Here is a 24,842-nt window from a genome sequence, read left to right as displayed (position 1 = left end):
AAAACTGGAAAAAACTGGAGCTGATGATAAACCCAATCCCGCCTAATTCCTGGCAGCCCAGGTCTTCCTAACCACACGATTTTGAGATATGACTCTGTAGGCGGTGTGAAATCGAAGCCGAGGGAGCTGCCGCTTGGGGCTCCGGATGCAGCTCACAACGGCTCAGCGTCAAGTTGGACGGGGCTCTGATTCTGGAACTGCCCTCCCCATTTTACCAAGGAAGCAACGCAGGCTCCAAGGGATCACGGGGCTAGGATGGGATTCAAAGGCCACACTCCTCTCACGCTCCGCTCCGCGGGCGACTCGTGTCCTGCAAAACCGGGCAGCCACCGGGTGCCTGGGCATTCAGTCCGCAGGCCAGAGACCGGCACCTCAACGGCGGCGTCCGTGCGGAAGGGGGCGGAGTGTCCGGGTCCTGGGTCCCGAGAAACCGGGAGCTCGGCGTAAGCCCCGCCCCCAAGGTCACTGCGTGCCTGTCTTTCCGTCTCCGCAGCGCCTGCGGCTCTTGAAGATGAAGGAGTCAGTCCGTCCTGGGCCACGGCCGGACTTCTCCGGCGCTCTCGGCGTCCTTCACGGCTCCACGGCACCTCCGCTTTCCAAGCACCCGGGGCCGCGGGCGGCTGCGGCGACATTAGCCGACAAGACGTAAGGAAGGCAAGCCCGCGCCCGCGGGACCTCGCTAAGGCGCCTGCGCGGTGCGGGAGCGCGGAGAGGGCGCGGCTGGCCGCGGCTGCGGCTGCGCAAAGGCGGTGCCAGGAGCTGCGCCTGCGCACTGGCGGGGCGGGGCGGGAAGAAGGGAGGCGGCGGCAGCGGCGGCGGCTGCTGAAGAGGAGGAGGAGGAGGAGGGGGAGCGGAGGGAGGTGTTTCTGTCAGTTCCGGCTGTTTGTTCGGGAAGTGGATCCGCCGCTGCTGAAGCAGCCCGGAGGGAGCTGCGGATCGCGAGGCCAGCACCGACCCCGCCCGCCCGCCCGCGCGCTCCTCCCCCGCCCGCCATGGCCCGGGACTACGACCACCTCTTCAAGCTGCTCATCATCGGCGACAGCGGTGAGGGCCGCGGCGGCCGGAGGTGGCGTGGGCCCTGCCGGGCGCGGCCCACGGGGGCCTCGGGGCGGGCGGGCAGGCGGGCGGGGAGGTGCCGGCCCGCGCGGGGCGGGGCTGCCCGGCGGCCGCTGGCCCCAGGGGCGCGCCGAGGGGCTGCGGGCGGCCTGGAGGTGAGGTTGGGGCACTGGGCTGCGGACCGGAGGGGCCGGGCGCGCGGGGCGCGCTGGGGTCGGGGCTGGGGCGCCGGATCCCCTTGCCGCGCCTGCCCCTGTCTCACGTGTGACCTTGGTCAAGTCGCGCGATGTCTGGACTTGGAGAGACCCGGGTTCGAGTTCTGGGACTCCCAGCTTCCTCACTCTGTGACCTTGGGCAAGTTGTTTCGCCTTTCAGAGCCTCAGTTCCCTCATCCGTGAAGTGGGGACTTGCCTCGCTGGGGTGGTATGAGTATTTGATGAGATAAAGCTGGCAAAGAGCTTAGCGCCCAACCCGGTGTAAAGTCGGCTCTAGGTAGATGGTAGCTATTGATGTGATTGTTAGTGCTCTTTGTAAGCCTCAGTTTCTTCCTCTGAAAAATGGGGATATCCCCAGGACTTACCTTTTGGGATTACCTCGCACTGGGCCTGGCACATTCCTGTTGAGTTATTTTGTCTGTATGGTTCTGTTTCCCTATCTGTAAAATGGAGTAATAGTAGGATCTGCCTCACAGGGCTGACTGGAGTATTCAGTGAGATAATGCACACATAGTGTTGGGAACAGTGCCTGGTAGGTAGTGAGTGCTCAGTGCGTGTTTGCTTTTACATACTTGTCTACTAGATGGATATTGGAGGTGGGTCAGCCAATGTTACAAAAGGGCTTTGACCATATATACACTCTTGGAGAGCTCCTAGCTCGGTGCACTGCGCCTTCTCCAGGGCCTGGTGCAGTGCTTTGCACCCAGTAGGCGCCTGATACACATTTGTTGAATGAATGAATGAATGAATGAATGTTAAGTATCCTTGTAAAAGATAGGTTGGTTTCTGGGAAAGGGTGGAGGGTTTTAGAGGTGTTTGGAGTGTGGCAGGTAAGCAGGTTTATGGGGTGACCAAGAGGTCAGGGAGGCAGGCCTTGGGAGGTTTATGGGAGCATAGCTGAGGTGCTGGGATTTTATGATGGGGAAGGAGGCTTGGAAACAGGCCAAGTTTATAGACCAGACCTGAGTTGAGTGTGGGCAAGGGAGTTATAGGCAGACGCCAGGTTGGTGGTGGAGCCCATGGATTTTTCAGGAAAGAGGGGACCAATCAAAGGAATTGTAAGACCCTGGGAGGAGTGTTGGGTGACACTGGGCCATGGAAGTGAGTGAGTTTTGGTCTCACTGTGAAGCTAGATTGGGATGTGGTTGGTGGTTTGGATCTGGTGAAAGACGGTTGAGGTTTCTGTGGTGACTGGTGGAAGGGAGAGGTAAGGGGGAAAAGTTAGGAGCCAAGAAGGGAGACACAGAGTAGCTGTGGTCAAGGAAGGAGTTAGATGGGTGGAGGATGGATTCATTGTGGTTTGAATAAAAGAAAACCAGACAAGCTGCGTAGACTCACTCTTGGAGATAGCCTCTGGCATTCCTCAGGGTCCCAAGGCTTAAGCCTTAGCAGGATTTGATTTCAGCCCCGGCCTTGGTTCCCAGGGACTGATACTAGGGTGATTTTCTCTCCCTTTTGGAATTAAAGTAAGCCTACCGTGGTGAGGGGTCCCTATCCCTCTGCAAGACATCTAGGGCTTGTGTGTTGATATCCAAAAATGAAAAGCATAAACTCAGCAAGAAGATGCGGCTTGTTGGCTTTTCTCTGTAAAACCCGGGGGATGGTTCTGGCCCCCTTTCTCACAGTCCGTTTTGGCTGGCGTATTGATTTTTCACTCAGAAGTCAGGTGTGGGAGAAGACTCCCTAAGTTACATGCTGGCTCCTAGTTCAGTCTGAGCTTGTAGAACTACATTGTGTACAGGAGTCAAAGCCGGACGCTTATGAGCCTGGGAGATGGTAGCCATGGAAGTTCGGACTGAGCTTGGCACTTGAGCGAGGAACTGGACGTCGGGCACTGCCCTGGACTGGCTCCTTATGTGGAGGCTTCCTGAAGGTTTATCAAATGATGTCACAGACGCTCATCTGGTTCTCACCCGCTGCCTGTGTGATCTGTCACATAAGGAAACTAAGGCTCAGAGGAGCTGACTTGCCCGAAGTCACACTGCCCGTCACAGGCAAAGCTGGGGTCGATGCACGTTGGTGCTGTACGTGAGCAGCTGGTGTCAGGCCTGGCAAACGAGAGCCCTCGATGAATGTTCGTTTCTTTCCTTCTAAATCTAGAATTCTTCCCACTCTGCTACATCGTACACACTTCTGGAATACATTTCCTCATAGTTTGCAGCTCTTTATGGCTAAGGGTCTACGCTTTCTCTTAGGCTCTTCTGACATCACGTCTGATATGTAACAGCATTTCACATGATCGTTGGGGGCAGCCATCCTTATTCTTAGACTCTGGACACTGGAGTGGCTGTCAGAGAACTGGTTAAAGCCTTTTACTTTATAGAGGCGCTCTGAGCTGAGGCTCAGAGAGAGGAAGTGACTTGTCTGAGGTTGTACAGTGAGTCGGTGGCTGAGCCAGGATTAAAGTTGTGAATGCGTTACTCGAAGGTATAAGGGTTTCCAACAGTCCAGAACTAAAGCTGAGACAGAGTGGGGCTGAAGGCGGGACTTTTATGGGGGCTTTTTGAGGACCAGAGCATCTGCGGAGGCCAAGAGGCAGAGAGCAGGGGAGAGCAGTGATGACTGAGAGGGGCCTCTATGGTGTTTGTCAAATAAATCTGTCTCCTGGCTTCCAGGAGGCATTGAGTGCGGGGGCCTGTGCTCTTTGCAGTGTAGAAGGTGATGGGGCTGGGCTGGTTGGGTTTCATGCTGGGTATGGCCCTTGGGAAGCCCTTGACTTCAGCTGTGAAGGTAGACTGGTCACTACCTCTCTCAAGCCAGTGCTGTGGGATGAATGGAAGTAGTGTGTTTTCCCAATGAGGCTTCTTCTGGGGGTATTTAGGAGATGTCATTTCTCAGGGTGGATTTCTCTTCCTTTCAAAGGGAAGAGCAATGCTGGAGGTTGGTGTCAGGCCCAAAGCAGCAGTTACTGTGGTGACTGTAGTGGTCTTTCTGCAGCCTGGTGGTTTTCAGCAGCTCTGCAGAGCATAGGGGTGAGTGAAGGGGACTCACAGAGGCCAAGCTGGAGGGTATGTTGCTGCTCCATTGCTTCTTACAGAGAGAACCTCCTCCTTCCCTGTTGTAGGTATCCGGGAGTCACATAAAATTCAAGTTTGAAAAAGGATTCTGCTGCCCCCCCCCCCCCCGCCCCCCGCCAAAAGTTTGAAAAACATTGCTTCGGCATCTGTGAATGCTGCAGTCACAGCATTAGATGGCATAGCTGTCAGTGCGATTGCCATTTGTTTAGTCCTAAATTCATTAAACAGTGCTTTGTTGGTGTCTACTAAGTGCTGGGCCCAGCTTCCAGCTCTGTAAATGTCCAGGGTGAGGGAGGCAAGATCTCCTTCCTAGAGGAACTCACGGCTAGTGGCCCAGACACAGATTTTAGCTGAGTAAGCGGACCAGAGGGCTCCAGGAGGAAGCCAGGGAGCCGGCAGGGCTGATGGGGTGTTGGCGCTGGGCAGAGCGCCGTGAGGGACCCAGCCCAGGACTCGGGCTCTCCTTGGGTTCGGCAGGAAGCCTCGCAGAGGCAGCAATGAGGAAGTGGCTCTGAGCGAGAGCGCTGCAGGCACAGGGCGGCAGGTACGGTGGGTGTAGCACCCGCCTGCTCAGAGCCGCAGCCCCGGCCTGTCTTTGGGAAGGCAAGGCCCAGGTTTGCTCCATGAAACAAGTTCTTCTGGGTATCCCTGGACAACTCACTTCTTCATTGAAGAAGTGCCCAGAAGAGATACCAGAGAGGATGTCTGGGGTTGGTTAGCTTTAGAGAAACAGCAGGGGATGGGGGCGGAGGCAGTCTCTGATGAATGCTGTGGGCTCCTCCCCACAAACTTGCACTTAGTTTGGGGGCTCCTGAGACCCTAGTTTAAGATCTCCTCATGTGTGTCATTGGGAGTGCTGCTGCTACAAATCTAAGAGTGAGATGCACGAACCCCTTTGGGATCTTTTTATTTCCACTTCCTGAAAGAGACTCAGGAAGACTCCCCTTGCAGTATTGTATTGGAAGGAGCTGTAGAGCCCTGGAGGCGATCCTCCTGGATTCACAGCTCAGCCCCCCACTTCCCTGCAGAGGCCCTGAAGGCCAGCTGCTTAGCTGCCCAGAGCCTCAGGTACCTTACCTGAAGAGACACAGTGGGAATTACAGGAGCATCAAAGTGCCCACTGGACATGGAACTCTGTGTGTATGGATTCTTTCCTTCTGTGGTCGGTTCACCCAGTTGGCCTTAGGGGTGGCAGGGGTAGGGGATGGGACACGGGGAGACAAAGCAGATGCCCAGGCTAAAGCTGCTGTGTGCTGAAGGAAAGGGAAGCCATGCTTATGGCATTCTGCTTGTTCTCGGAACAAGGATGCCGGGGGATGCCACAATAAGTGAAATGGTCTGAGCACACGTGGGCTGTTGGGCTGACAGCTGTAAGGCAGATACTCCTGCCCCATCCATGCAGCTGGCAGTGACCTCAGGGGGAAGATGGCTGGCAGTTGGTTTGTGTCGTCTAGGCCTCTGTTTTCTCACCTGCAAAATGGCCCTGATGATCTCAAAGGTCCCTTCTAGCCCCACAATTCCTTGGCTCATGCTGTGCACAGACTGAAGCCCCACACACTGTATGCTTTTCTAGGGACCGTGTTTTAGACATACTTTGAGGCTAGTGTCATTTGGCTAGCCTTCTCCCTGCTTTATTTTTGTTCTCTGGTGTCTTCCTCTGGGTTTCATCAGCACAGGGCCTGGGCATGAGCCCCTTTCTCATCTCTCCCCAGGGGATTTGGGACAGCTTATCTCACACCAGCACAGAGGAAAAGGTCAGAGATTGGGTGGGAGAGATGTTCTTGGTGTGTGGCCGGTTTGGGAGATAAAAGCAGGATTGTGGTGGGAGATGGGTCTGTTGAACTGCTCCTTTTTTTTTTTTTTTTTTTTTTAAGTTTATTTATTTGCGAGAACCCGCACAGGCTCGAGTGGAGGAAGGGCAGAGAGGGAGGGAGAGAATCCCAAGGAGGCTCCACGCTGTCAGCGCAGAGCCCGACCTGGGGCTTGATCCCACAAACTGAGATCATGACCTGAGCCGAGATCATGGAGTTGGACACTTAACTGACAGAGCCACCCAAGCAGGCACCCCTAGCACTTGGGTGCCATCTCCCTGAAGGACTGACTGGGTTAGAGGGAGGGACCCGTGCCCCCTCTCATCTCCTGCGTTCTCTCTTGCAGGTGTGGGCAAGAGCAGTTTACTGTTACGTTTTGCAGACAACACTTTCTCAGGTGAGTGTGCCCCTGGGGTGCTGCTGGGTATATTGGGTTTGAGATTCCTTTTCCAGTCTGTTTTGTCCAAAAAATCCTTTTGTAGGCCTATCCCTTTTCTACCCAGAGACTTTCTGTGCCCCAACATTTAAGAAAGTAAAAAAAGTTAAATACTATGAGTTAGCGTGTGCCTGTGTAAAATTTCAAATAGTGAGGTGAAGAATGAAAGCTATCCCTTCCCGTGCCCCTGCTCTGGTACCCTGGTAGCCTCTGTCCAGCATGGTGTGTGTCTTTCGGACTTTTTTCTTTTTTTTAACTCCACATGTGGTGGGTCAGCAACCGGCCTTCCCTTCAGCATATCCAGGACCATCCTTCCTCATCTCTAGCAGACCTCTGGTTCATTATTCATCAGCAGCGCTCTCGATATGTGCGTGCCTTCTGGCTGCTTCTATTTTAAGTGATGCATTGGCTGGGATGCACTGTGTGTTTATCCTTGTATAGAAGTGGAGTGACTAGGTCAGGGGGTATATGCATTGAAAACTGCCAACTTGTCTTTCAGAGGAGTGCTAAGTGACGGTACCCCTGAAGGGGTCAAAAGTGCCCCTTGTCAATTCTGACTTTTTGCCAAGAGGCAAAAAGTGTTATCATTTAAATTTGTATTTTCCTGATCACTGGTGAGGTTGGACATGTTTTTGTTTGTTGAATACGTCAGGTTCATTGCAGAGGCTTCAGCTTGGTCTCTCTGATCAAGGACTGAATGTGACTCTGTTGTTGAGAATCCATACGCTGTGGCTGGGTGGCGAGCTACAATTAGGAAGTGATTACATGGCTGACACTTCCCTCCTGGTGGAGAGGTGGGTTTCTCCAGACAGCAGCCCTTCAGCACCACTGGTGCTGTGATGATGGCTAGGGCCGTCTAACTGTGTGACCGAGTCTCCGCTCATCTGTAAAATGGGACCGCTCATTGTTCCTCCCACAGAGGGTTATTGCGAGACGTCACGAGTCCTGGTGCCTGGACTAAGTAACACTCAAGAAGTAGTAGTGGTTGGTTGTCGCTGTATTTTCTGTGCCAGAGCGGTAACTGCTGGGCCCTTGCTCATGTCTGGGAGCACCTCTCTTGCTCCTGTGTGCCTCGTGCTCCACCGCCCAGGCCCTTTCAGCTCTCGTCTCCTATGCAGTCTGTCTCCTATTTCCACCACCAGTGTCCTAGCTGAGACCGTTGTTGTTTTGTCTAAAGTGTTACAGCAGCTTCTGCCCACCCCATACCCGATGGCTCAGTCCATCGTGGCTCTGGCAGGGTCTTTCCCGTGTTTGAAAGCCTCAGCAGCCTTCTCATGTGGGCAGTTTCTACCAGCGTTTCCCCACATGGGCACAATTCATCTTGGGGCCCTGTGGTTCCTTGTGGGAGGTGCTGTCCTGTGCATAAGGATGTCAAGCAGCATCCCTGGGCTCTCTGCCCACTAGGTGCTGGGAGCACTGCCTGCCCCCTTCCCCGCACCCCCCCGCCCCGTAACTCCCCCTGCAGCTTCTCTCAACCTTGGAAACTGTACCTGTTGTTTCAAGCCAGGCCTAAGTGTGACTACCTCTCCAAAGCCTTCCTTGATTTCTACCCCACCCTGCACTTTGACCCCTCCTATACACTTGTCACACCCCATATTGTCAGGTGTGTGTGTGTGCGTCTTGTCTGCAGCACTGCGTTACACAGGAAGCCCCAAGCGGAGTGTGAATGTGTGCTCTTCATCATCCTGGATGGGAATGTGACGTTGGCTAGATTTTTTCTTCAACTCAGTCTTTCACACAGATGCCCAAAGAGAACTATTTACAATGTGGTTCATGCTCTGATTCAAACCCTTCAGTGCCTCCCTGCCACACACAAGAGAAAGTCCAAGCTTGCGAAAATGGCACAAAAGCCCTGAGATCTGGCCTCGCGTCCCCCTACCTGCTTCCCACCACGTGCTTGACCTCATGTGACACCCTCTCCCCCCTTGCTGTTGCTATTTTTGTGATTATCTCCTTTGCCTAGAGCAGTGTTTTCCAAAACACAGGTCATGACTTGTGTGTTAGGAAGTCAGTGTTGTGGGTCATTTACAGCATTTGGAGTGGCACAGAAAAAAAACCCGGAGTGTGTCCTGGGTGCCCCTCCACTCTCAGGCCACTGCTAACATGTCCGCGCCAGCCCCTCTAACGAAAGGAGCCTGTCTCCTCCCGTCTCCTCCCGGTTTTACTTCCTTTGTGGTGCTCATCACTGTTGAAATTGCCTTCCTTATCACTTTGTTTTATTTTATCCTGTCTCTTGCCCTCACCTCCACTGAGGGCTCCATCTGGATGTGGACCTTGGTGTTTTTTTGTTTGTTTGTTTTTTTAAGTTTATTAATTTATTTTGAGAGAGAGGGCAAGCAGGGAAGGGGCAGAGAGAGAATCCCAAGCTGACTCTGTGCTGTCTGCCCAGAGCCCGACACAGGGCTTGATGTCACCAACCGTAAGATCATGACCTGAGCTGAAATCTAGTCGGATGCTTAATTGACTGAGCCACCCAGGCACCCCCAGACCTTGAATTTCTTCTTGTTCAGGGCTGTGTCCCTGGGGCCGCAAAAGTGCTGGGCACAAAGAGTGAGTAGGGAGGGATTGCGGAGGCCAGAGTCACCCGTGCAGGTGAAGACACGTCTGACGGGCACCCTGTGGGCCTTGCTAATGTGCGTGTGTGTGCAGGCAGCTACATCACCACAATCGGAGTGGATTTCAAGATTCGGACTGTGGAGATCAATGGGGAGAAAGTGAAGCTGCAGATCTGGGACACGGCCGGGCAGGAACGCTTCCGCACCATCACCTCCACGTGAGTCAGGCCGGCCCAGTCCCCTTCCGACTCTTTGCCACCTACACTCAGATGCAGTGTCAGGTGTCCCAAGTCATAGAGATGTCCCTGAGATGGGCCCTTGAGCTGTCCAGAGGGGGTTCCGGACTGGCTGCAGTTGCTGGCGTTTGGTTGAGGGGGTGGGGTGGGGAATGAGGTACGGCTGCTGCCTGTGGCTTTGGGCCCTGGCTCTGGGGCTGGCGGGAGAGACCAGCTGGTCAGCTTACCCTCTGGCTTTCAGTTCCTTTGTATGGAAAATGGGATAACAGCGATGCTGGCTTCCTAGGTGGTCAGATGCTTAATGAGTTACTCTTGTTAGGTGCCAGCTGTGACAGGCTGGGTCGCTGTGCAGGCTCCTGTCACCTGTTTGACTTCTTAGAGGAGGCTTCTCTCCATTGAGAAGTCTGGAAGGGCACTGGTACAGAGGAGGCCGTTGTGAGGCCTCTCCTCTGCCTCCCCAAAGCCATTACTGGGAACCTGGCTCCCCCAGTGGATTGCCTGTCTTTGCTGCTGCTGTAGTCCTTAGCTGTGAACACGAGGGGAACCCAGCTGGAGCGCCAGACAGCAGGGGTCCTATAAAGGGGGTCTTGGTTCTCGGGCCGTTAGTAGAAAAGGTTCCAGGAAGGAGCAGGGCTTTGAAGACAGTTCAGAATTTATATTTCTGTTCTACTGTGTGACCTTGGGCAAGTTGCCTAAACTCTCTGTGCTTCAGTTTTCCAGAGGGCCTTGCCTTAGAATTTGCTTTAATGCTGCATCCTGTGTGCCACGTCCTCTGTGCTTGGGCTTCACATGGATGATCCCGTTGAGCTTTCTGTAGTTGGTGCCATTATCTTCCCCATTTTACGGATGAGGGAACTTCTGAGAGGGTCCTGCCCTCAGCAAGCACAGAGCCTGAGCTCCATGCTGTGGTTTGTGCAGAGTAGGAGCGCGTGTCTGGCGTGTGATATCGCTTCTTTGGTAGGCCTCTCCTTTGTCTCCCCCCAGAGGTTCCAGTGGGGAGGGAGTGTTGGGGGACTCTCAGGGGTGCTGGCTAGGCAGGGAGAGGGGGCTATGCCAGTGGGTGGGTGGCCCTGGTTCAAGGTGCTGGAGCCCGAGCAGACCCTGAGCAGGAGGGGCTTCTGTCCCTGGGTCAGCCGTGGTTGAGCACCTTTGTGCCATGGCCTGTGACTCCCCAGGCCCCACAGGTCCCCGGTTCTGGGGCTGCCCAGTACAGCTCTCTGACTACTTGCTAGTGAGCTGCCTGAGTCCCCATGTGTTGTAGCAACTGCCAGCAAGACCTTAAGGAGGGCAGCCAGGGTCAAGGCTCCTTGGGGTAGAATGGACGTCACGGGCAGCCCAAGCGTCCTTCCAGACCTGCACGAGACTTCTTTTGTGGGTCAGGAGGCCTGCGCACTGACCCCACATGTCTTTACTCTGAGCTGGGATTTTACCTAGTTCATTTCACTTAATCTCGAATAAAGGGTCCTGTGATTATGTCCATTTTATGGACAAGAAAGCTGAGGCCCAGAGAGGGTAAAGTAATTTAGTTTGGTTGGTTAGTCAGGAGTTAAATTGAGGTCCATTTGATGCCAAAGCTCTCGCCTTCTCGTTCAGTCCACGGCCCTGTTCTCTGCCGGCTCCCACCCCAAGGGACTGGGGCTGAGGCAGATGATCTGGTGTCTCCACTCAGGAAACTCGGGGTGGCTGATAATCCTGGGCCCGTAGCCATGAGAAGGGCTTCGGGCAGGGCAGTGCTGGGGTGCAGAGGAGCCCCCGACCTCCGTGAGGTCAGCTCCCTCCAGGGCGCGGTGGGAAGAGGGTGAGCTGTTGGGGACGCTGGAGCTGCCCAGCTGCCCGGGGGCAGTGTGTGTGTGTGTTTCGGGGTGCTCGAGAAGGGGGCGGCGCTGCATGGTGGTGGCCGGTGGGCACCGGCTCAGCCCCTGCTGGCCGCCTTGCCCGTCTGGGGAAGCTGGGGAAGCTCCATCGTGTGGTCCCCTCCTCTGTGCCGCAGGCCATGCCGAGGGGCCACAGAAAGACCTGATGAGGGTGAGGGTGGCAGGTGAAGAAGGGAAGAGTCTTGGAAGAGTTCAGGAGTTGTTCTCAGGAACTGGGGCCGTGACCTTTTCGGAGTCAGGGTGTGAAAAGAGAAACTAAAACTGCATCCTGTCCGCCTGGTGAGGAGCCCTGTTGTCATCGTTTCCTCTGTCTTGGCAGCGAGGGTCTGCCAACCTGTGAGGTGCGACTGGGGCGCAGGTTGGGGAGGGACGGTGAGGTGACCAGGAAGGGAAGCCCCTCTGGTACCTGTGGCCTTGGACTGGGAGTCAGACCCAGGCACTGTGACTTCAGTAGGTCACTGCACTCAGCCACACGTCTTCATTGGTAAAATGGCGACCCTCCTGTTTGTCCTACCAGGTTGCCGCGAAGATGAATAGAGCGGTGGATGCAGAGTGCTGGGTGCTGTGCCGGCCACAGAGCTGAATGGAGGTGGCGGGGGCGGGGGTGCTTTTTTTTTTTTTTTTTTTTTTATCAGTGGCAGTGATGACAGGAGGCCCAGAAACACTGGTGCCCGCCTTGTCAGACCTCATCCTCAGACTAGTTCTCGCTCTCCGATAAAGCCCCTTTCAGCATTTTTTGGCATCTTCAGTAGTCCAGCACGGAGTGCTTGGAAACGTGTTCCCCTGCTCACACTACCTCTGCTGGCAGGGGACAGTCGTCTGTCGCCCCGGTCCCGGTGTGCACTCCTGCCCAGTCGGGTGATGCTCCCAGCAGTGGCTGCTGAGAGCTGGTCTGAGGGCATGGCACCTGCACGGCTTGCCTGTCCGCCTGGCTGGGCTCCCAGGGCAGGGGTGGAGAGACGGGGCAGGGGACACGAGCTGGGCTGGACCCCAGAGCACGGCACGGCCTGCCTCTGCTCGCGGCTCGGGAAAGCTGCCTTCACTGCTGCCTTGCGTGCTGTTCCCGTGGTTTTCTTCCATCTGTTTGAGGGGTCCCAGCTTGTCACCGAAGGAATATATAATGATGGTAAAGAGGCACCATCCCCCGGCCATTGACTGTCGACCAGCCCTTGTGAAAACACAAACTATCTTCTTTGTTCCTCACACCATCTCAAGAGGGAGTACTGATATGTCCATTTCATAGTTGAGGAAACAGGCACACTGAGGTGCATGCAGTAACCTTCCCGGGGTCCCGTGGCCTTTCAGAGATGGACCCAGGGTAGCCTCTGTCCTGTGACAGGGCCTAGAAAGTGAAGAGGTGGTCAGAGTGCCGGCGAGCAGGTAGTGAGAACGTGGCTGCACCCGCACTGTGGCCAGCTCCCTCCTAAGGCTGTGGTGCGGGAGGAGCTGTTCTCCCGCAGCTTGGCCAAGTGCTCAGCCCGGATAAGGCCTGGAGTCACATGGGGTCAACGTCCTCCATCCATCCGACCCGTGTAAATGAATGGGGTCGCTCTGTCTGGAGGGGAATGTTTATGTCCGCCTGCCTTTCAGACTTGGCTGACCTCAGGCCGTGGGGTCTGCATGTTTGGATGGTGGCATGTCCGGGACACCCTCTTCCCAGCTGTGCCCAGATGCCTTATTTCCATGCTCTCTCTGCCACCGGCAGGGATGAGCCCAAAGTGGCGGGAGGGAGGGGTCCACCTGCCCCCAGAGGAGTGAATGAGATGTTGGCTTCACAAATTGTGTCATCTTGGAATGGCACCTTACTAAGGTTTGAGGAGAGAAAATCTTTGAATGTTAAAACAAGGATGGTGAGGATACGACCTCAAACACAAAGATTACTTGCATTTTAAACATAAAACAAGAACTTCAAAGAAGTTTCAGGCTGGTGGCAGACTCAAACAACTTGATTGGCCACCTTGGGGCCACTCCCTACTCACTGGTGCCTTGGGGACAAGTGGGAGGACCGGTGTTGCGGAGTGTCCCGGTTGGGGCACGGTTCCAGGATGTCAGCTGAGGTCAGATGGAAGGCAGATGCTGGGGGTCTTACAGGAAAGCATTTGTCCGTCACCATTTCCCTGGCCACTATCCAGGTGTGGGCGGGCGGGTCTTAGTGAAGAGACTGTTCTGGTCTAGGCTGAAGCTCTGACACAGATCCTGACCCTACAGGTATTATCGGGGGACCCACGGGGTCATCGTGGTTTATGATGTCACCAGTGCTGAGTCCTTTGTCAACGTCAAGCGGTGGCTTCATGAAATCAACCAAAACTGTGATGACGTGTGCCGGATATTAGGTGAGGCTGGACCCCCTGGGGTGGGGACGGAGGCATGGAGGGCGGCAGGGAGCCCTGCAGGGCCGGGCTGACTTTGCTTTGCCTTGAAGTGGGTAATAAGAACGACGACCCTGAGCGGAAGGTGGTGGAAACAGAAGATGCCTACAAATTCGCGGGGCAGATGGGGATCCAGTTGTTTGAGACCAGCGCTAAGGAGAACGTCAATGTGGAAGAGGTAAGGCCTCGGCCGGGGTGGCAACGGGGGAGGGAGTGGGGCCCAACTCTGTCCCGCCACAGCCCTCCTCTCTCTGCTTCTAGCCTGCCCAGAGTCCCAGGTGGCTGACAGAAAACATCATAGTAACTGCCGTTTGTTGGTACCCTACTGTGTGCCTGCTGCATGCGTTATGCTAGGCCCTTTACAGGTGGTGTTAGCTCATATCTCAACAGGCCTCAGACGTAAGTTACTTCCACATTTTATATAGGAAGCTGAGGTTCCAAATTGAGGAATATCCCCCAACTTGTAAGAGGCCAAGACCAGTCCCACACCCCAGCCATGCATGGTTCCCACTCAGTCGTCTGCTTCGCTGCCCTCCCCGGCCCCACCACTGGTACCTCTTCCTGTTCTCAAGGCTTTCCTTAGGGCCTCGGCCTCCCGGCAGACACCCAATTGCTTTCCTGTGGCCTCCAGAGTTCAGGTTGGCACCTGCTGCGAGCCCCCCCAGAGGCTCCCAGGGATGCACATCCCCCGCAGAGCAGCTGAGCCTCCGGCCAGAGGCAGCTTCGTTTCTGCTAGGCCTGCTGGAGAGTGGTTGGGAGTCTGTGTTAGAAAAGTGGGACCTTTAGCCACAAGCGCAGGCCAGGCATGCTCGTAGCTTCGGGTGAGTCCCGCCCCACAGTGTGTGTCTGGAGACGCAGGGATGCCAGGATTCCCACTGCTTCCCAGACACTGACCGCACAATGGCAGGGAGCCTAGGCGCGTCAAAGTCGCGTTTGGGATCATAGTATGGGGTCCTTTCTGCGTGACCTTGGGCGGTGATGTAACCTGTCCAGGTTCCACCTGTCCCTCCTGTAGGTCAGGGTGGGGTGAGAGTCGTTCTCCCGCACCCCTAGGTTTTGAGGAGTAACAAGCAGATTATGACAAGTGCTTGGTACCTTTCCTGGCAGTGTGGAGGAGAGGACTGCGGGCGGGCAGGTGGGGTTCTACTGGGTCCTGGCACCACAAGGACATCTTGGGGTGGTCCGGGGAAGGTTCTAGGCGGGATGTACAGTGACACGGCATGGAGTGGGCAGGCTCTGGGTCCATCTGGCCTGTCACCAGAACAGCTGTCTTGTCCGAAGATTCTAGCTGGAGAGGTTCTTTCTCTTTTTTTAAAAGAAAGACTGGAAAATCCCCGAGATTGACTTCCCCAAGACACAGCTCATGGGGCTTTGATGTTCCTTTTTGACCTTTAGCAAACCCTAGGAAGCATTTGAGGACGTACATTTACAACAACCTCACGAGTAGAAATAGAAAGCTGGGCCCAGGAGGTGGCCGTGCTGGCCAGCAGAGGTGGCACAGTGACAGGGCCTCTTCGCCGGCTTGTGAGGCCCACCCTGTCTCTTTCATCCTCACAGATGTTCAACTGCATCACAGAACTGGTCCTCCGAGCAAAGAAAGACAACTTAGCGAAACAGCAGCAGCAACAACAGAACGACGTGGTGAAGCTCACGAAGAACAGTAAACGAAAGAAACGCTGCTGCTAATAGCCCACCCAGCCCACTGCAGAGACTGCGCTGCGGCCGCTCCCCGGCCCGAGGCCCGCAGGGCTCCTCGGGGACAGTCTCAGTTTCGTGCCGTTATTTAAAGAATTCTCTCCACGTTTTTGTATTGGGAGGCGCCATTGGCACTTCCTCCCCTCCCCCTCTTGAGTGCCAAGAAGGTGTTGGACGACCTGCCCTTCCCTTCTGGTGCCCCTACCCCCCCCCCCTCCACCCCCTACCCCACCAGCCAAGGCACCTGGGCCTGGAGAGGACGCTGCCAGCTGAGCGGACTGATTAACCAGAGTTTGTACATAATGTATATTGCTTTAACCAGCCACATCACCCTCGTCCTGCTCTGGCTTTTGCCTCCTTAATGCCAGCCTGCTGCAATAGACCCTCCCCTCCCCATACCATCTACTGCCAGCCACCTCCCGAGGAGACAAGATCGAGATCTAGCCACATCTTTTGCCAACCTGGGCTGGTGGAGTGGGCCTTCCATGTTACTTGTTCTCGCCTACAGGCCACTGGCTTCTGCCTCCGGCACGTAGGGTCTCCCCTCTTTCCGGGGCCTGTGCCGAGTCTCTTCCCAAGCCAGCTCCCTTCCCTCCCCACCCCGCCCCCGTAACCATCCAGGCAGGCAGCTGGGGCAAAGCCCGGCCTCAAGGTAGGCCTGGGGGTTCCCATTAGAGGCCTAGCCTTTTGGTTTGCAGAAAGAGTTGCTCCTGCCTTTTGGTCACCAGGTCTCTTGTCCTGCCTTCTAGATGCCTCTGAATTACAAACCCAGGGGAGCCATGGCTTTTAATTTTTACCAACCTGTTTCAGTTCCAACAGAAAGGTAGGGGTGTGTTTGTGCAGGGATGGGGCTTGCAGAGGTGCTGAGGAGCATTATTTTACAGATAAAATGAAGGCAAATCAAATGGGTTAAAAGTTCCTCACACTTTCTCTTCCTGAGGTTTGGTTGGCACAGCAAAAATTGTGGCCTCCGCGCTTCGGGTCTTGTGGTTTTGGAAGAGCTGAATGGCTTCCTGGCGCTGAAGCTGGCTCCTGGCAGAGCAGCTTTGTCTCCCAGGCTGTTCTTGGTGGGAAAGGAGACCGCACCTCCCACCCCGTCTGTCGGCCTAGGGCTTTCCACCGACTTCCTGGGTCTCCGTTGCGGCACCAGGCACCTTCGAATCTGAGGAGTGGGTGCCAGGGGCTGCTGGACTGTGGGGACATCGCCTCGGAGGTGGACGGCAGGCAGCCTTGGAGCAGTGACAGAACTGTTTTAATACAAAGGCAGCATGAAGATTTCTTAGCGGGTGGGAAGGAATGGCAGCCGGGGCTGGGAGCCAGCCAGCTTTGATCCTGGTCCCCTGGAGGAAAAAGCCAGGGTCATCTGCACTTGATTACTGTCCCTCGTGGGACACTTCATCATTCACCTTTCCCCTAAAAGGATCACGTAACCTGGGAATAATTTATTTCAACACCATGATGTGTTTTGTTGGATTTCCTTTCCTAGGCGATTTTCCAGGCAATGCCCTGACTGGACAATCACATCACACTGCAGATTTTCCATGTTAACACTGTCGATGGGTTTTTAATCAATAAAAACGGGGGGTTTCTTCTGACCTGTCCCTCCACTTCCCCAGACTGCCAAAAGCCTGTGCTTGCATGGCCAGGCCCTCGCTGGAGCCGCCTGCAGAGGTGGGGGAGCCCTGGGCCTGGGGGAGCCGTGCTGTGCAGCGTGGCCACCCTGAATGACCACAGTCCTGTGGGGGAGGGTGGGCAGCACTCACGTGACGTCAGTGTGGCAGTGCTTGCAGATTCAAGCAATAAGGGCAAGGGGTCCTGGATGTTTCCAGCCCAGGCAAGAAGGCACCGTGGCTCTGGCAACTGGCTGTCCAGACCCAGGTGGTGGGGTGATTTTGGTGACGACGGTGTGCCTGTCCCACTGAGTGTTGCACGCATGAATGGGGGGTGGGGGTGGGGGATTCACAGGGCTAGACCGACGTCCTGGTGGACCTGATGTGAAATTCCTGTCGAACAAAACTTTTAAATGGTTTGCTAGGATTATTTCTGTATTGAAAGTTTCTAATTATGCTTTTTAAAAAAATACTAAAAATAAAGGTTCAAGCTGCCAAGTTTTCTTCCAGGATCTATTTCCTCTCCTCCAGCTGTGCTCTGGGTGGGCCCGGTTTCTTCCCGCCCTCTGGATCCAGCTCTTGTTTGTTCTGGTCAGAGTCCAGCACAGGTGCCTTTTGAAGCCCAGGGATGCTTTCAGAAGCCAAGTTTGCTTTCTCCACAAAAGGCTGGTCCAGGTTGAGCAGCTCCTCTGGTGTGACGCACAGGTGGGAAGCGCATGTGGGACGATGCCCCGGAAGTGCCGTGTTCATTCCCCACGTGTCTGGAAGGATGCAGCAGTGATTTCTTTCTGGCTTGGTTTCTGGCGAGCTGCAGGGCCCACTCAAGGCTTGGGGAGCAGTGCTGGCGGGGCCCGCCCATAGCCGGGCAGCTGTAGTGCTGGCGGGGCGCCCGGGCCCCGGGCTGGCGTGGAGGCGGTCCCCACAGGGCTGTCACAGACAGGATGCCCCTTTCTGGCTGGATCCACCCACCGGTCATGCCAACATGGGAGGTGAGCTCCCATGTGCGTGAAGGACTCACTAGTGCCTCTACCACCACAGCCAGCTGGCGGTGCTTCTGAAATGTGAGCTGCGTTCCGCCCAGACAAGCCCTCCAGGTACCCAATGATGGAGGCAGGAGGCTCCGTAGAAATTCATTTTATTCTTAGACTATTTTCAAAAGAAGCAGTGGTGCGCTGTTTTTCTAAAAATATGCCTTTATAGATTTATATAGAATATGTATATTATAAAATCCATACATGTATTTACATGATTGCTACATACAAAATTACAGCACTGTGGTATGTACATATCTATAGGTACATTCTTTCCGCTCGTCCCTGCTGTGCTTTTCCCGTGTGCGGGAGGGAGATGATCCTTTGTAAAGCAGCTTGCGGGCTGACTCAGCCCGGGGTGCCTCTGAGTGAGGGCCTCAGCAGAGAAGGTGGGATGGCTGCTGAGGAAGGAGCAGAAGCAGCAGGCTGCAGGATTCATCCTTCTGCAGGCCTGGCGGGCAGTATCTGGAGGCAGATGCCCTGTGGTGCCAGTGCTGCCCTTGAGGTGGAGGTGGCTGACTGCAGACCCCTCTGGGGCCATTGTGGCCTGGACTCGCTCGGCTGAGCCAACACCTTGTATGTGTGAGGGGAGCAGGGGGCCCCCGGAAGAGGAGGAGACCCCCTCCTCGCTCTGGCCCCATGATGGGGAAAGGGCTGGATTGGCTAAAGCCTGCAGAGGGCCCATGAGAACACTGGCTGGCCTGGAGGCCAGGGAGGAAGAACAGTGGCGGCCAGCAGGGCAGGGCCCTTCCTCCTGAGCTCGGGATGGCATCAGCCAAGCCCCGCTGAGGCCCATCCAGGCCGAGTGCGAGAGGAGAGCCCCCGGCCATCGGGCCCTGCAGGCTGGGCCTCCTGCCGCAGAGGTGCTCTGGGCAGAGGTGCATGCACGTGGGTGAGGAGCCGCTTCCCCCTTTATTCCCTGGGCCAGAGGCTGAGGGGCGGGGGTGGGGGAGAGACGGAGGCTTAGCCATGGGCCCGGTGTCCTGTAGGCACCAGGCCCCCGTAGCTCAGGCCAGCTGGGGGCCATGACAGCCTCCTGAGGCATGCAGAGAACAGCCTCCATTCCTTCTGTTCCCCGTATTCTAAAATTGGGGGGACGGTGGGGCGCAGCATTGCCTGGGGTTGGATTCGGGAGCCACTGAGGGGTGGGCGGGGTGGGCTGCGATCCACTGGGTCTGAGTGGCAGAGCCCAAGCAAGGGCCCGCTCTGGAGACAGCCTGAGCCCCGCTCAACGACAGCGGATCCGGGGGAAGCCCAGGCTGGATGTGGCCTGGCAGTGGGGACAGGGCTTGCCGCCTGTCCCTCTGCTGAGGGCAGCCTTCAGAGGCCGAGTGGGCCCTCCCAGACGACTCGGCCCCGGTGTAGGTGGGCAGTGCGGCCGCCGAGCTGGCCCAGGGGAGCCCTCGTGCAAGCACCCCATTTCAGTCACCTCTAGTCCAAAGTCGCCCGTCCTTGCTGGCCTGACTCCTCCCAGCCTAAGTTTTCCTGAAGAACGAGAAGAGCCGTTTGCCTTCGGTGGTGCTGGGCTCGTCCCCGCGCCCCGCGCCCCGGGCCCCCGAGAGGGTGGCAGCAGGCCGGCTCCGCTCCTTCAGGCGCGTGTCCATCAGCTGCCGGTCAATGACCCTGTGCATGTCATCCTGCAGAGGGCAGAGCGAAGGGGCTGAGCAGGGCTCCGACCTGGTGCCGCGGGGGCAGGGGCGGGGACAGGGAGCAAATGTCAGAAGGACGAAAGATGATGATGATGAGGAGGAGGAGGAGGAGGAGGATGGGATGAGACCAGATGACTGAACGGCCACAGCCAGGCCGCCTTGACCAAGAAGACAGCAAATGCAGACATGATGCCCGGATGCACAGGAGCCACTGACACCTCAGCCTCTTCAGGGCCTGGGGCATCTCCCTGCTGGCCTTGGCTGCTTGGCGGGCCCCACCGCGGGTCTGGCCCTACTCCAAGCCCAGAGCAGGGCAGGCCCGGGCCCACGCTGCTACTTCCCTGTCTCTACCCAGGCCTTGCCTGTGACTGGCCTCCTCTGCCCTGCCTCCCGCGCCCTTGGGGCTGGGTGTCTCTCTCCGGCACCCCTCCCGAGAGGCCCTAGCATCATGTCGCCCGCCAGCTCTCCAGTCCAAAGGGTCAGCCTCAGGGGGCTTCTCTTGTCCCTTTGCCCCCTTCAGGTTACACCAGCTCGCACCACTGGTGCCTAGATGCCACTGGCAGCCCCACGCGGCAAGGACACAGGCTCCCAGGTGCCGCCATCCCCATTGGCGACCCCACGCGGCTGCCCTCCGCTGGCATGGCTCAGCACAGGTGTGGCACAGGCCAAGGGCATCACTATCTTCACTGCCCGCCCTGCTCCAGCTTAGGCCCAGATCTTTGGCCTCTTCACTGGGGCAGCACCCTTCCCCGGTTTGGTAAAGTTGCCTAGAAAATGCCCCCCCCTCACCTCGACCGCCTTACAGCACAGCATCTAGAGCATCTTTTACCCGCCCCGCCCCCGCCCCCCAGGGGCTTTTGGGCAGAGCAGCTCCACCCTCTCTCCATTCTAGTTACTAGATTCCGATTCTGCACAAGATTCCACTTGACCAAGCATTCTGCCACCGACAAAGTATGAAAACTACTGGCTTAGAAACAAACAGCCCTGTCTAGTGAACATCAGCCGGAACGTAACAAGCGTTTGCTTGATCCCTTCACCCCTAAACCCAGTGGGCTCCGGGACGCCTCGGGGCGAGTCAGCGGGCTCGTGTCCTGCCGGAGCACGGGACAGTGAGGGCCCGGGCAGAAGCGGGGCTGGCGCGCCCCCCCCCACCTTGTCCATCACCTTCTGCACTCACACCCACGCTGTCACCACGTGGTGTGACACTAACTTCTCTGCAGGTTTCGGTGTGAAACAAAGGGACTTTCCTGACCCCGGCCCCGGGTGGCAGCAAGGGTGGACGTCCTGCTCCCTACCCTTGTCCGTGTCCTGCTCTCCCACTTTCCTCTTTCTTCACACTCAACTTCTTCCAGCGCCTCCCCTCCTCACAGAAATAGGGGGCATGCTCTCTGCCTGAGGTCCCCCTGCCAAATCTTAGGCCCAGTGCCCGGCACTTAGGACATGCTCAGTAAAATCTGTTACATACGTTGGGAATGTTACAGGGTCCTCCAAACAGAAACCCTTTGAAGTGCCAATGCTTTTTCTGGCAATTGCAAATTGCATTTTTTATATTTTGTAATCCCACGAAATGCATCCCTTTAGAACTTCGTACACACGCATGCATGAACCGCTTATAATTCCACCCCTTCCAGTACTTGTGTGGGCAAAACAGCCCATTTATGAGGAGAGAGCACCAAGAAACCAGGGCTTAGCCAGTCAAAAAGGGGCCGGCCCGGTGGTCCTGGCCTACGAGCTGCATGTTCACTGGACGCGGTGATGGGAAGAGAGCTGCAAATGACGGCATGGCACACGGCATGAGATGACGCCGGACGCTGGCACACACAACACGGTGGGCCACACACAGGAAGGCGGCAGGGGCGGGACTGCGATGGCAGCAGGGTTGGGGTGGGTGGGACGGGGGGTCGATCTCACCTCAAAGGCAGGAGGGGTGTACAACTAAAGCTGTTGATACGGGAACTGAGAAAGGCCACTAGATCAGAAACCAAAGGAGCCAGATAGTAAAAAGCCCTGAGGAAGCAAACTGTAGCCGGGAGAGAAGAGAGAAGAACAGGGGCCGTAAGCCAGGGGACGGCCAGCTGCTCGTGAGCGAGAGGCTGAGGGGTCAGGGACCATGTCTCTGGGGAAGGGGGCTGTGCTCCTGCAGCCAGCCCCGCAGGGCCCTTGGGGGAATGGTCACTGCTAACCCGTCCCCCAGCCGGGGGTGGGGGTGGCGGGCTCTTTACTGGCCTCCTGAGGATTTCTTGGGGGAGAAACACGAATGGCTACACCCATATCCTGAAATCGTACCACTCGAACCTCATTAACAAAGAGCACGGACAGCCCTGGCCCAGAGGGGAGCTGTGCTGGGGCTGGGGCAGAGCAGGCGGACGGGACTCTGAACGTGGTGGTCCTGGAGATGACCCAAAGACCCCTTTCCCCCAGGATAGCGCTCTCTGGCAAAATGAAGCTGGCCTTTGAGAAAAGGAAGGGCAGCAGCTGACGAACTACATCCAGTTGTGAATTTCGGTTCCACCATATAGGGTTTCCTGGGCCCTCTGTGTTAACAGCTACTTCTTTCCAGCTAATTTAAACAAAACTGGGATGACCAGCTGAAGGAAGCCCCTGCCCCACCGCTCTGGAAGCATCCTCAGGCATTCCTCCCTGGAGACTCACCCACATGCACGGGACCCTCTAGTAACAAACTCTCCTCACACGCTGCTTGGGTTTGAAGACTCCCTCCCACCCCCTTTCCCCCAAGCCCTGTTTTCACTCACCCCAGGGTCTCAGGGCTCTTTACCTGCCACGCCTCAAGCTGCTGTGAGAGGTTCAGTTTCTGCTGAATGGCATCCAGCAACTGGCTGTTCAGTGACATCATGTCCATCTTGCACTTGGCAAGTTCCAGCTCCACAGCATTCTTCCTGAAAACAGACAAGCCAGGGTGAACGTGGGCACCTGGGGTCCACAGGACGAGGAGACAGACTCCGACCTTAAACTCGCAACAAATAGGAGCTGTGACAGTAACCAGGATGTTACTTGCAGAAAGCTGGAAAGTTCACAGCACGGGTTCATATCCATTTTCTCAACTCTTTTGACGACCTGTGGGTGAAGGAAGCCCCTGCCTCCCCATCTCATGGATGAAGAGCAGTTTTGAGAGGAGGATACTGAGGAGGACTGGAACCCAGAGGAGATCAAAGGCCTCACACAGTACTATGAAGTTGCTAATCCTTCCCCAAAAAGTCCAGTCCCCATGAGAGATAAGGTCCTTGTCCTCTTGGCCCCTCCTTTTCACTAGCAATGCCCCCGGCCCAAGGGATCTGTCCTAAAGAGGCCACACATGTGCCAAAGTAGCCACATAGTGGTGGTGACTACAGCCTAGCTAATCATAGTTGCCAACAATTGTTGGCAGAACAATTATATGGTAGAACACAGTCATCACAACCAACCACGACAGTGAATATTCAAACAGTGGGGAAATACGACGTATTGCTGAGTTGGAGAAAAGCACAAGACAAGGTCTGACAGGATACTGGCTTTGTAAAAGAAAAACTGCCTGTGTGTATTTAAAGGTCATACAAAAAAAAAAAAAGTCTACTTGGCTATCTCTGGATGATCGTTGATGGGATGCTACATACTTTTGCATTTTGTATTTTCATAGTTTAATATGTTTCACATATTACTCTGTTTGCCTTTTCCAACATTCTTAAATCATAGTTGTTCAACGCAAAACAAAATTAAATTTTTTCAGGGCTGGGGGAATGGGACTAAAAAATATAAGACACTAACTGAACAGCTTCTGCCAAGGAACACCGGTTGCTGACCTGCCAAACTGGACATTATTTAGCCCCCATTATCAACTGCTACCTTTTGCATTCCCAATGGCAATGCAAAAATGCCTCCATGCACAGGGCCAGCAACCCAGGTGCCCGTCCCAAGGACAGCTACAGGACCTGCCTATAGAGGCCTCCTTGCTGGGGCCTCGGACAGGGGCTGCACCAAGGGAAGTGTGGTTGGGAGGTAGGGTAGGTGGGGGTAAAGCTCTCGGGGCCGCCGCCATGACCAGCACTTCCTCTCTGGCCACAAATCTACCCGTCCAGTCACCTCCCCCGACACCTCATGGCCGCAGAACGGCGCCCCGTCCGCCTTTCCCAGGAAAGCCGGTCCAGAAGGCTTGCAACACCCCGGTCCGCCCACCGCACTGCGGCTGAGGGGCCAGGAGCTGAGGACGTCCAATGAGGGCCGGCGTCTCAGGTCTCAGACGTCTCAGGGAGCCCTGTCACGCCCGCTGCCATTGGCTGGCGGTAAACAGCGGAAATCCTTGCGTGGCACCGGTTGCCATGGACGCCTGCCTCCCTCCCCCCCTCCCCCCTCGCGCCGGAGACAGCTGCAGCCTCAAGAGTGGCAGGGCATCTGCCAGCAGGTGGCGCCACGAGAAGCCTGGACACCCCAGAATGTGCGGACCAAGGGGCACACAGCGGGGACCCTTCCTTCCAGAAAACCCCGGAAACAAGGCCAGTCTTGCTGACCTCTGCATTCCAGCCTCGGACTGCACTCTAGAGAACATTTGCTCACTAGAGAATCTTGGTGTTTATCATTCACGAGACACCCCAGAGCAGGAGAGCTAAGCTGCAGAGGCCGCTCATCAATATGTTCGTCAGAATTTTAAAAAGGAATGCCTCAAACGGCTAGAATTCCTTATTTAAATGAAACCACTAGAAACTGACTTTTTTTTTTTTGTTTTTTGTTAGGCTGCTAGCCCCACATTTTTGTTTTTAGTGAGGGCCTTTTACCTGCAAGGAGATAAAATCGTTACTTAACTTTTCTGAAACTCATCTACTGTGTGGGATAAAGAACACCTTAATAAGGTTTTTGTAGCTGGTGAAGAGAGGGAAGTTATTTTTCTTGGGGGTTCTCACTCCTCTGACTACACACTAGAATCATGGGGTGGGGGTTGGGGGACACTTTTAACAAGCAGCCCCAAACTAGGCGATTCAGATTGAAATGTTCTGGAGAGGGCCCTGGCATCCACGGTGTTCCCCAGGTGATTCTAAAGTGGTCAGGATGCAGAATCAGAGATGATGTAAATGAAAACATCTTGTAAAACTCCTAAGGTCCTATACAAAGTATAGGCCACTCCCCACATTTAAATGATTCCTTAGGTCTGTTGTGTCAATTCTGTATACTAAGAGTTTAATTTCTAACGGATAGAAAAAAAGCTATCCTACTGGAGTGATCTAACTAACACCTTCCCTAAGGTCCAGCCTAATATATAGGGTCCATGAAGGGCAGGGGCCTCACTGCAGAGTTCTCCC

General features: G+C 55.6%; 2 protein-coding genes across 7 annotated transcripts in view; one reads left to right on the top strand and one right to left on the bottom strand.

Moving 5' to 3' along the window:
- The first annotated feature begins 846 nt into the window (after nt 1–846).
- RAB35 (RAB35, member RAS oncogene family) lies at nt 847–17,372 on the top strand. Of its 2 annotated transcripts, XM_027043941.2 has the most exons (6): nt 847–1,044; nt 6,446–6,496; nt 9,185–9,308; nt 13,409–13,533; nt 13,623–13,747; nt 15,127–17,372. In XM_027043941.2, the coding sequence occupies exons 1-6, from the start codon at nt 993–995 to the stop codon at nt 15,253–15,255; spliced, it is 606 nt and encodes a 201-aa protein (XP_026899742.1). In that variant the 5' UTR covers nt 847–992; the 3' UTR covers nt 15,256–17,372. The 2 variants fall into 2 exon arrangements, with proteins under 2 accessions (XP_026899742.1, XP_026899743.1); XM_027043942.2 differs by lacking the exon at nt 13,623–13,747.
- Nucleotides 17,373–17,992: 620 nt separating this feature from the next.
- The window catches only part of BICDL1 (BICD family like cargo adaptor 1), a 103,675-nt gene continuing 96,825 nt past the window's right edge, over nt 17,993–24,842 (bottom strand). For 4 of the 5 annotated variants that reach the window (XM_053206659.1, XM_053206660.1, XM_027043937.2 and 1 more), the window contains 2 exons: nt 22,331–22,451; nt 17,993–19,542 (listed from right to left, as the gene is read on the bottom strand). In XM_053206659.1, the coding sequence (XP_053062634.1) occupies nt 19,381–19,542; nt 22,331–22,451 (283 nt within the window). In that variant the 3' untranslated portion in view covers nt 17,993–19,380. Of the gene's footprint in view, nt 19,543–21,465; nt 21,575–22,330; nt 22,452–24,842 lie in introns of all 5 variants that reach the window. The other variant, XR_008291906.1, reaches the window with a different exon arrangement.

The sequence above is a fragment of the Acinonyx jubatus genome, chromosome D3 (genome assembly GCF_027475565.1).
Source record: "Acinonyx jubatus isolate Ajub_Pintada_27869175 chromosome D3, VMU_Ajub_asm_v1.0, whole genome shotgun sequence".
NCBI lineage: Eukaryota > Metazoa > Chordata > Mammalia > Carnivora > Felidae > Acinonyx > Acinonyx jubatus.
The sequence above is the reverse complement of the archived record's forward strand: the minus strand, read 5'-3'. Positions and strand labels throughout refer to the sequence as shown.